Source organism: Onychostoma macrolepis, chromosome 11 (genome assembly GCF_012432095.1).
Source record: "Onychostoma macrolepis isolate SWU-2019 chromosome 11, ASM1243209v1, whole genome shotgun sequence".
In the NCBI taxonomy this organism is placed as follows: Eukaryota; Metazoa; Chordata; class Actinopteri; order Cypriniformes; family Cyprinidae; genus Onychostoma; species Onychostoma macrolepis.
This window is the reverse complement of record NC_081165.1, coordinates 11,103,016-11,114,336: the sequence shown is the minus strand read 5'-3', so window position 1 is coordinate 11,114,336 and position 11,321 is coordinate 11,103,016. Positions and strand designations below refer to the sequence as shown.

General features: G+C 34.1%; 1 protein-coding gene across 1 annotated transcript; it reads left to right on the top strand.

Annotated features, from left to right (window-relative positions):
• The first annotated feature begins 677 nt into the window (after positions 1-677).
• sypl2a (synaptophysin-like 2a) lies at positions 678-10,924 on the top strand. Its single transcript, XM_058790834.1, has 6 exons — positions 678-884; positions 975-1,049; positions 6,498-6,613; positions 6,810-7,005; positions 7,829-8,008; positions 9,275-10,924. The coding sequence occupies exons 1-6, from the start codon at positions 870-872 to the stop codon at positions 9,398-9,400; spliced, it is 708 nt and encodes a 235-aa protein (XP_058646817.1). The 5' UTR covers positions 678-869; the 3' UTR covers positions 9,401-10,924.
• The last annotated feature ends 397 nt before the right edge of the window (positions 10,925-11,321 follow it).

Below are 11,321 nucleotides of genomic sequence, written 5' to 3'. Positions count from 1 at the left end.
ATTGTTAAACATAAACACAGATTTTTTTTTTTAATCAGACAAATAATAAATACCCCAAAACAAATCATCAAATTATACCAGAAATTAAATTAACTTAAATTAACAGCTTCATTTTTCAAATAATTTGCCACTAAATTTAGTGCAGCCTCAAGAAAAACCTACCTATAATCAAGATATTACAATAATTAAACTCTTTGTATGCATGTATGCACAACAGAGTTATTTTTTCTTTTCTTTCTTTTTTGCATTTTATATGGCCAGGTCAAGTGTATATAATACAGTATAATTATTTTGATGAAATGATATTATAATTGAAAATACTTTTTGGTTTCCTGTAAAATGCAATTTAACTTTCAAAAACATGAAGATTTTTTATTTTAGGATAAATGAGTAATTATAGTCCATAATTATAATATAGCCTATTTCTGTTATTGATTATAACAATTAGGAAACACAAGCAATTTTAAACGTTTGTTTTATACTGTAAGTGAACTTATAACATTTGCTTGATAAAATATTGTTTCATAAATGTTTGTTCTTAATATTTTTGAATATGTATTACACATTTTATAAAAGTCACATCAAGGAAACAAAGCAATTAAGCGGATTCTGTGCATGTTTCCGGGGGATCTGGCAACACTGCAGTGAATTTACCCGTGTGTGTCACTTTAAGAGAAAGTTGAAATCACGTGTCTCACTGTAGAAAGTTTGACAAGTTGGTCGACATAAGTGCTGTTTTCCCGCTGCCGAAAACCTTGAATGTCATTCTCTTGTGTCTTCTTCTTCTTCTGTTGTTAATAACGAACTCGGAAACTATCCCTTAATCGAAGTCTTTTCTATCAGCGTCAGTATAAAAACACACCCAAAACATGGAAATCGTGCAGGTACTAAACTAGCAACAGTTTGGTGATCTTCGTCCTTTCCGCTCAGGAAAATCAAGTTGAGGATTTAATCTTTAATTTCTCCATTTACAGAAAATTATGTCGGGGTTTAGTCTGGATTTGGGACCAGTGAAAGAGCCACTGGGATTTATCCGAATCCTGGAATGGGTGAGTTTCTGCGGTCACTCAACACATCCAAATTTGCCACATTGTGTCTTTATGATAGTTGATAGATAGTTATAAATGTCTTTAAACACTTTATTGTGCGATCATATAAATGTAACTTACACGATAATACAAGTACGTTGCAGTCACATATGGTGCTGTTGTCAATATAAGGGCAACACCCATGTCAAATTAATGGACTAAAATTGCTATATTATCCACTGTTTAGGTCATATAAACATGTAGACGTCTTTAGGTGTGTGTCATGTGATAGGATATGTGCTGTAGAAATCATCTCAAGCATACAAATGCATGCAAATTTATACAAGTCCTGCCTTGCACAGTGCCTTGAGAATTAAACGGTGTTTACATTGCCAACGGTAGGAGCAACCATGATAGTCCTGTTTGCCACATGCGCATTAAGAGGCTTCTGTGGTGGACTTTAGTCTAATACTAAATATACCACTGCACACAATGGAAAATCTAGGCTATAAAACACACCTATCTGCAGGGTTCTTCGACTGATGTGGGTAACTAGGCCTGGAGCTCATTAACCTACTAAGAAACCAGGCTGGATATTAAATTAACTTCAGTTTTTAATGTCAGTCTGATCTGATCTAAAATGAAGTTTTGCTGAATCAAGAATAGATTTATAGTAGAATAATATAGCTTTCTTCGTAAGGGAATCTACTTCGGCTTGTGAGCTAAATATATTTTTGTTTGTCCTCTATTTAGTTGTAGACTAGACTGAAATTTGATCCAGTTAATCTGATATGATTGCCGGAAGTAGAAACCAACTGCCACAAATTTCAGTTGATATGTGCAACTCTACCTGCATACTCACTCACTCGCTGGCGTAAATATCCGACAGCACTGAAAACCAGCCAAGAACAGTTTTAGAAGTGATGCTGTATCTTTAGAAAAGAATCCCAGCTGCTGTTGCTCAAATAGCATGCAGTTTATTAAATGTTCACTTACTGAATTGATATCCATACATGTGTGTGTGGATCTAGAGGTGTGTGTATATATATGTGTATCTCACCTGGAATGTCTATGTCTCTTTCAGCCTTTGTAAACATTTGCACTTTGCACACAATTTTGCTTTGTCTTTGCAAGGTGGACATGCAAGGCGTTACACAAAAGACAAGGTGTAATTTAAGACAGTAGTGTGTTGTTTTGGATCCTTCGTATGGAAGTAATGTGATTTCTGCAACTTAATCCAGGCTGCAGAGGTGCTGCTTTGGGGACACATTACATCACAAGCTCATCGGAAATAATTCCAGACAATACAGTGCAAGATATTATGAGTTCATAAGGTGTAAATGAAGCTGTTATCTCTCTGTAGGTTATACCAGCTAAACCCTTGTTCGTCTTTCACCCAATAGGAAGTACGTCACCAATATGCTGGTTTGGTTCTTTTTATTATCAATATTGAAAGTTTTTGCTGCATAATTTATTTTTATTTTTTGTGGAAAACGTGATACCTTTTGTAGGATTGAAACAGAAATCTTTTGTAACATTATAAATGTCTTACTCCAAAATAAGTCTTACCCTAAAATTTTGAATGGTAGTGTATCACAGTTTAAAAAAAGAAAAAAATATGAAGCAGCACAGACGTTGATAGAGGCAGCAAACACAATTTGGAGAAAAACTGAGTTGATGTTTTCTGAAGGTTCCAACGCAAAATCACCCGGCAATATAGCATCTTTTCCTCCAGTTCTTTTCTTAATAATAATTATTATATTAATAATCACAATATAGCTATTTAGCTTATTATAAATAAGAACAGATACAAAAAAAAAAAAAACAGTAGAACAAATACAGCTAAGAAAAGCAAATAATGTTACCGTTTTCATTTTACATCTAAACCAAAGCATTCAAGTCAGAAAAACAAGTAATCAAATGTAAAAATCCCTTTAGTGTGTTCATTACAAATAAATTGATTATTAAAACTACAAGAGCATGCAGTTCAATCAAGAGCAGCGAGTGATTCGCACTTTTCTTGTTAGATTAAAATTAATGAGACAGATGGCCTTTATATTAAGACCTACTGTAATGCATGGATCTAATATAATGTTACACGTCACATGTTTTTCCCCAACAGGTGCCTAAACGTTCACTTAAGATATTACAGATTATGTTTGCGTGAATACTTAAATACTGTAATTCTGCGTATATGTGTATATTTATCGGGATCGCGTGCTGGTGGAAGCGTCTTTATGCAGGCACTTTGGATGACAGACAGCACGAGAAAACAAACAAATAAAGATCATTTTAGATGTTTAATTACTATTTGGAACATTGGGATCGCTAGATGAGGGCTTAATGAACTCATTTTTGTGAAAATCTAATCAGATTTTTCACTTTTTTTGGAGTGTAGCTCAAAATTAGCCCGTAAGCATTAACGACTCCTTTTGCCAGCACAGGTCACAGTTATCTTTGCCACAACAGGAATAAATTACACTTATAAAAAAATAAAAATATAACTATACAAAAGTTATTTTAAATTGTAATAATGTTTCACAATATTACAGTTTTTACTTTATTTATAAAAATAAATGCAGCCTTGTTGAGCATAAGAGATGTCTTTCAAAAAACATTAAAATTGCATAAAAGTGCTTTAATGTGGAGGAGGATATGGCTTACATACCTTCATAAGCACTTTTCTCAAGAATGTCCTGAATTGAGTAAAATCTGGGGAAATGTTTTTTACTTGTAAAGCAAGAATGTCAGCCACTCCCTTCAAAATCAGCATGTGTCTGCAGTGATGTTTTTGCTTTTAACCACCACAACCCAGATCTCCCAGCAGTAATGCAACAATGGAGAGGATGCCAACAGGTAAACCGACCTCTGATCGTGTTGACGGTGGTGGCATGGACGGTTCATTCACACAAAGGCGCTCTTTAATAGTCACTTGCTGCGTGTAGGTGTGCATTCCAGCGTGAACGTGGCATCCGCACACCATGTGGTTCTGTTTGGTGCCAGGCACCCTTAGCTGGCCCACTGTGCTTCTCTGTGCCAAGCACCTGCCCCGCACGCTCAACAGGAATGAAGCCAAAGTCTTGCCGGGGTGAGGATCGCACACCCACTCTTGGATTTTCTTGGCAGCAAAAATGTAGGGCTATTTTTGCAATCATTTTGGGGTGCAATACAGACCAAGGTGTCTCCGGATCAGATATCTGGTTTAAAGAAAGGAGAAAACCATTTTTATTGGATAGCGTGAGGGTTTCCTTTTTTGAAATACAATTCATAATTTAATGTTTATAATAATAATAATATAAAATAAATTTATTATAAAGAAAATATAAATTACCAAAAAGGGGTCACGACATGGATTTTTTTTTAAAAATGTTTCCCGAGGTTTACTTATATTAATAAAAAAAAAATTGTTTTGCACAAAAAAGCATAAATATGTGGGAAAATGATTATTTTCAACCCTCATTCTGCCCTCTCTCTGAAACGACCTGTTTTAAGGGGTGTGTCCTTTAAGGCTTTTCAGTAATTGGCCACTGTTACGATTGGCTAACGTCATTACATAGGAAACAGTATCAACGCCCCCTCGCTATTGCATGTGAATGTTTTTACAACATAATCAAAATAAAACAGTTATTTCCAGACAAAACATTATGAAATCTTCATAATGATCTTTCTAAATAATCTTTACTTACTGTTTGTGATGCAGCTGCAGTCAGATCTAGTATCGCTTCATCTTTCAACAAATGTTTCTTTGTGAACTCTCCATGACACTGTGCCTCGTTTACAAAACAATATGCTCCGACCAATCCTCAGACACGATCTGGGGTGCCATTAAAAATAAACTATCCACTTGTTACTTACGCTGGGATCCTTCTGATGTCTGTACAAAGACGCAAACAAGCTTTTTAAACCAAATGCGTCAAAACGAACGTTCTTTTACTCCATTTGTCCTGACGACAGACTCGAGAGTGTGGACTGTGTCAGAAAGTGAATGCGCATCTGTATACTGGATCCAGTGTAGACAAGATAGCGAACATTTTGATTGGACGAACATTTTATGGTCCTACACCCTCCACAGACGATATAAATACATATAAATAAATTTAGACCACTTAACTTAGTGATTGCTATCGGGGTGTGAAAAAAATGTTGGTTTTGGGCCAAAACCAAATCCCCCCCCCCTCCAAAAAAGACATTGGATTCTCCATTTTTAAACGGCAGCATATTGAAAATAGAATTCTCACAAAGGACTCTGTTCTGGAGGGAAGTTCTGCATCCCACTATTGTTTCTCCTGTGTAACAGCAACTGCTTCTCAGAAGATCTTTCATTGTTTCTTAAACCGGGGTTCTACAGAGACACTTCAGTGATCAAACAGTCCTTGGAATTCTTTAATATGTAGCTGAAATGTAAAAGAAAGGTTGAACTTTAACTTGGTTTGAACATTTGTGCTCCATTTCTACTGACTCGGGCTGTGAGTAGAGCTGTCTTAAAGGTATAGTTCACCAAAAAAATGAAGATTTTCTCCTATGGTTTGAAATGATATGAGGGTGCAAAAATAATAACAGAAATTAAGCATTTTCCTATTAATTCCTCACAATTTGCTAAATCTAAGAGCCACAGTTTTGTTCCACTGTATGGCTCTTAAAAGTTACTTTTCCATGATTACTATGGATCCTGTCACTTTTTCACAGCAAAACACCTTGGAAAGAGAGCAAAGATTGGCTCAGAGAACACTGTAAAAATAACAGCAAAATCTATAAATCAAAGGTGTGCTACTGTAGTTGCTCTCACAAATGTCTGCAGAAGCCACTTCCTGTGTGGAAGTGGAGCGTTTGTAAAAGGAAAGCAGCGAACCACGCGCCAGGATATGTGTGAGTCAGAGAGGGCGAAAGCGTTGAAGGATCATTTACAGATGTAGGGCTTGTCTGGATGAAAACAGCACTTTTACTATGATGTGAAATCAGGTATTGCCGCACACAAATGCTGAATTCATGTTTTTGAAGTAAATTTTTGTGCATGTTAAACTTTCACTAATTTGACTGCATCTGTTTGTTACTTTTGAGGCTTCAGGAAATTCTGGAAAATTACACCTTGATTCTTGAAAATAATTTCATGCACAACAAAGTTTATATATTGATCACATAAACTGCTTACACAAAATTGCTGAAAATAAATAATTATTTTACTATTTAGTTACCAAAAAATCATTTAGTTAAACTGGATGTACTAAAATAACTAAAAATGAATAAAAAGTAATAAAACTCACAAAAAAACACAGCACAATTACATTTAAAATGAAAACAGAAAATAAAAAAATAATTCAAAACATTAATAAAAACTATAATACTATCTCAATGATACTAAAATAACACTGATTCATATCAAAACAGCCAAATGCAGACCGACAGCTGCTCTGTAGAAATGTAAAAATGCTGTTTTCTAAATGTCTAATTATGTTGATTTGTTGTTTTTAGGTCTTCAGCATTTGTGCCTTTGCCACCACTTGTGGTTATGTTGGATCCACTCAGTTCACTCTTGAATGTGGAGCTTCAAAAGAAGAAATTACTGCTAATTTTGGATATCCTTTTAGGTAAAGCATCCAGATCTCTACTGTAAATTATTTCTAAGTGAAAGTGTCTTTTTTTTTTTTTTTTTAAATGTTAAAATGATGTCCTGCTGTTAGTCATGGAATAAGTAATCCATATGTATGTTGATTGAAGAAAGTGAATGTTAACTGGAGAGACAATAAATTGAGCCCTTGTAAACATGTGACTTTCACTTAACAGGCTCCAGAGTCGGCCATATTCGATTCATCACTGCAATGGCAGCACGAACCAGACTCACCTGCAGGGAGACTTCTCTTCTTCAGCTGAGTTCTTCGTCTGTGTGGGCGTCTTGGACTTTCTGTACTGTACTTTCACCATCATCCTGTACTTGGGCTACCAGCAGGTTTACAGGGAGTCTAACCGTGGCCCCACCATTGTGAGTCATATTTTATTATTTTTTTTATTTTTATTTTTTTAAATTTGGAAATATTACTGTGATAGTATGAACGTCATTAATATCAGTGTATTTATTTTGTATTGCATTTTTAAATGCACTTGTCATGAATATCATGAAATATTTGGAACAAAATTATCTTTGTGATACTGAATATTTGTGAAAATTTAAAATAAAAATGAAAATATGTTTAGTGAGGATTTCTAAATTTATTATTTTGTGGCCAACCAATGTGAGTTGTTGTTTTTTTTTTCTCCCCAGTAGACTTTTACATATTTTTATATAGCCATACATATGGTTGCAAACAAGAGCTTTATTTAATTAATTCTGTGTACATTAATTTCTTTTTTTATTTAAATAACTTATTTGCAAACTTTCTAAAGTATTAGCAACGCCCTTCATCCAATTACAGAATTGTAAATTTTTTTTACATTGCACAAATAAAACATAAATATTTAAAAACTTAAAACTTTTCCGCGATATGCACATTTACAAATGAACATATTCATTTAAAATTTCATATTGTATATTCATTGTTTATATATATATATTTTAATTATATATTCATGCATTTATACATTAATCAATTCACTAATGAAATTTTAATTTTAACAGAAAACATTAATTATCCATTGTAAATGTGACACTTGTGCTACTCAAATCTTCTCATGCTATGATCTTCTTTCATCTGTTGGCCTACTTTTGTGCTTTTCCTTTTGACAGACACTTTATCAAAATATTTGTATCCCTGCCATTTCCATGAACAAGGATTGATATCCCAAACTTTCCTCTGTTTTCTCTCCAGGATCTGATTGTTACTGGGATCTTTGCTTTCTTTTGGCTGGTTTGCTCCTCAGCCTGGGGAAAGGGTTTAACAGATGTCAAAAATGCTACGAATCCTGAAGTGTTAATAAAGAATTGTCTGCCTCACGATAACTGTATGCCGAAGACCTACCCTTCAATGGGCCGTCTCAACTCCTCTGTGGTAAGTACGATTACTAACCGTTAGTTCTGCTCTAATTTGTTTAAAATTAAGCCTGGTTAATATCTAGCACATTTAATTATGCAACATTTGTTATATTATGTAGGCTATGTATACATTGAGTTCACATGTCCTACTCTTACTGCCTTTTGGTTTTGTACAAACCTACAAACTAATTATTTGATAAATTATGGACAAATGTTTAATCTACTAATCTAACCTACTTGTTTATATTTTATACACCCATTTCTAAGGCTTTTAAATTATATAAAAATATAAAAAAACCTGTTGCAAACCATCTACTACATCCCTTTTGTTGTCTGATTGATAGTTCACACGTTTTAGTTTTGGTTCACATGTCTTTTTCCTGTGAAGTTTTTAATGATTTTTATGAAGTAAATATAAGAATAAGCTTTATATTATTAGTAAAATTTCAAGATGATCACTTACTGGACTAAATCAGCTTAGGTTTACTTGTTTGTCCATACGTCATTTATTGGAAAACTTGTTTTAAAATGCGAGTATCAAATACAATACAGGATTTGAAGGAAAGTTGATTTCTTCATCTTTCAAACATCATTGTATTGCATTGCATTATATGTTTTAAAGGGGTAGTTCACCCAAAAATGAAAATTCTGTCATTAATTACTCACCCTCATGCCGTCCCAAACCCGCAAGACCTTCATTAATATTTTGAAGACAGGTTAAGATATTTTTGATGAAATCCCAAGAGTTTTCTGACCCTACATAGACCGCAATGCAACTGACACCTTTAAGGCCCAGAAAGCAGGGTTGCCAGGTTTTCACAACAAATCCGCTCAATTGCCAAAATGCACATTTTATGGGGGTTCCCCTGCTAAAATTCGCATTCCATGGGCTAAATATAACATTATTGGGGTCACTTCAACCCACAAACATGAAAAAGAACCCACGGCAATAGTTTTAAAGTAGCCAAATTTCGCAGAAAAACCGTGGACTTGGCAACACTGCCAGAAAGGTAGTAAGGACATCATTAAAATAGTCTGTAATTAAACACAAAAAACAAAACTTTATTCAACAATTTCTTCTTCTGTATCAGTCGTCTTTTTTGGCTTTGTGACTTGCAGCTCATGTGTCAAAATTGCTTGCATCACATTTTAAAAATAATCTCAATGGGAGAAAAATGTAGTCCATTGTGGTGACATAATCATTCTCCTTCTAGTAATTTATTTGCAAGTAAATGAGCAGTTGAAGTATTACATGTATCTTTCTCTTTTCTGCATCTTCCAGCTCTTCGGATTCCTAAACCTGATATTGTGGGCAGGAAACTGCTGGTTCATCTACAAGGAGACTCCATTTCACAAGCCGACCAATCCACCGGCCAACGCAGAGGGGGCGTTTCCACCTCCTAATTAGACAAGACGGGCTCCTTCCTCTCCTCTCCATTTGTTTGTAAAGCAGAGGACAACACCGTTTGTTCATGCCGACACATGTTGAAAAGAAACCACACTTTGATATGCAAAAGCTTCGTTTCTAGCATCATGCATTGCAGTTCACTACATTATAAATGCTCTAAGCTGAATTCTTTATGGATATATATATATTTTGTTTTTATTTTTTTTTTATTTTAGTGTCTGTTTAATGGCACTTTCAGAAGCTAATTTTGTCAAGCAGGTAAAAAAGAAACCAAATTTTATTAGACCAGTAGCATTTCAATTACAACTTAGAAGTAAACCTGTTCTAGGTTATTGATGCTTTTCATTATTATTAATTTGTCTAATTTGATATAAAGACAACCTGCATTTCAGTAACTCTAAATGTCCACTACAATCAGATCTCATGAGAAACAGACATTGCAGCTGAAAAGTCTCTGAGCACTTAAAACACTAGCACACTAATATCTAGCTCTAGACATTTAAAACTTGTCGTTCCTTGTAGTTTTTAATAACTATTTATTGGTTTAAGTGCCTTGTTCTCGATAGGATGTTTTTCCACAGCCACATCTGAGTCACCTTACATTTGTCAGGGAAGGACAAACTGAAAAATTCGTCTTAGTTTCAGCCATAAAGCCTCTGATATTTCATCTGTAACCTTTATTTTAAACGTTTGTGTGAATTCTCTGAGTTGACTCTTTTTGAAGTGGTATTTGGTAAAAAATTTACTACGCCAAAGGCCATATTTCATTTGCTATCAGGAAAAATGTTAACTATTCAACACTAGACATTGTTCAACAGAATGAAACGCTTGTTTGATTGTTTTTCTACTGTTTGGAGTAGTCATGTTGTCATTATTTGTATTTGGCTGTTATGTGACTTGACACTGTTAATGAAGCGTCTGTATCACATGGGTTGATGTTTATATTTACAGAAAAAAACATTTAATTTTGTGCATCTGTGGCATGTTTTACCATCTTATTTTTTACAGAAAGAAATGTTTGTGGGGGATTGCGTTTAGTTGAATCTTAAACAAATTGAATGATTGTTCAGTAACAGTGATCGTCTGTGTGCAGTTTATGTTCTGGTAAAAACTAATTGTTTCGATCTATATTGTCAAGCTTTTTTTTCATTATTATTATTATAGTATCCTCAGTAATTGTTCTAATCCTAAAATGAAACTATTCAGTGCCACATCTAAACTTTTTAATCAACATAAGTAGACTTTAACACATTAAATTATTAATATAAGTGATTATAGGAAAAGAGGTTTGTGTATAATTGTGATTTAAAGAGGAACATAAGTGCCATTTAAAAATGTTTAAGTCTTTCCTCGGGTCACATAGTGACTAATTTTTGTCCTGGAGCGATCCTCAAATTTGGTTGTGACTTTTGGAAAATATAGGCCACATTTTTGTTGTGTTTTATTTGTATCCTAAATTCAGAAGGAAAATATCTCCACAAGGCTGTTTGCAGTTCTGGTTTGTATTAAAAGAGGAGAGCTGTATTTATATTGGTTTGTGTTTTATTTCCAAAAGGCTGTTGTTTACTACATAACCACTAGATGGTAGTATTGTAAACATAATAAATCCAACAACTAAATTACACTGGTGTCACGTCCATGTCTCTTTTGGGCTGAAGGTAAAAAACAAAAAATCACAAACCATTGCATTGCTTATGATATGACGTCTTGAATAAGGTACTAATTCAACTACTGTAGAACAGAGACAAAATGAAGCCTATTTTAGAACCATTAAGATTTTTTGTTTGTTTTCCATATGCTTAATTTTGACCCTGGAGCACAAAAGCAATCATAAGTAGCACGGGTATATTGGTAGAAATAGCCAACAATTCATTGTTTGGGTCAAAATCATCTTTTTTTTTACTTTTATACCAAAAAATCA

Excerpts from the sequence above, each read along its gene's own strand:
- sypl2a (XM_058790834.1), top strand. Across the intron at positions 7,006-7,828 it reads CTAACCGTGGCCCCACCATT|GATCTGATTGTTACTGGGAT; the intron begins GTGAGTCATATT and ends TTTTCTCTCCAG. Across the intron at positions 8,009-9,274 it reads GCCGTCTCAACTCCTCTGTG|CTCTTCGGATTCCTAAACCT; the intron begins GTAAGTACGATT and ends TGCATCTTCCAG.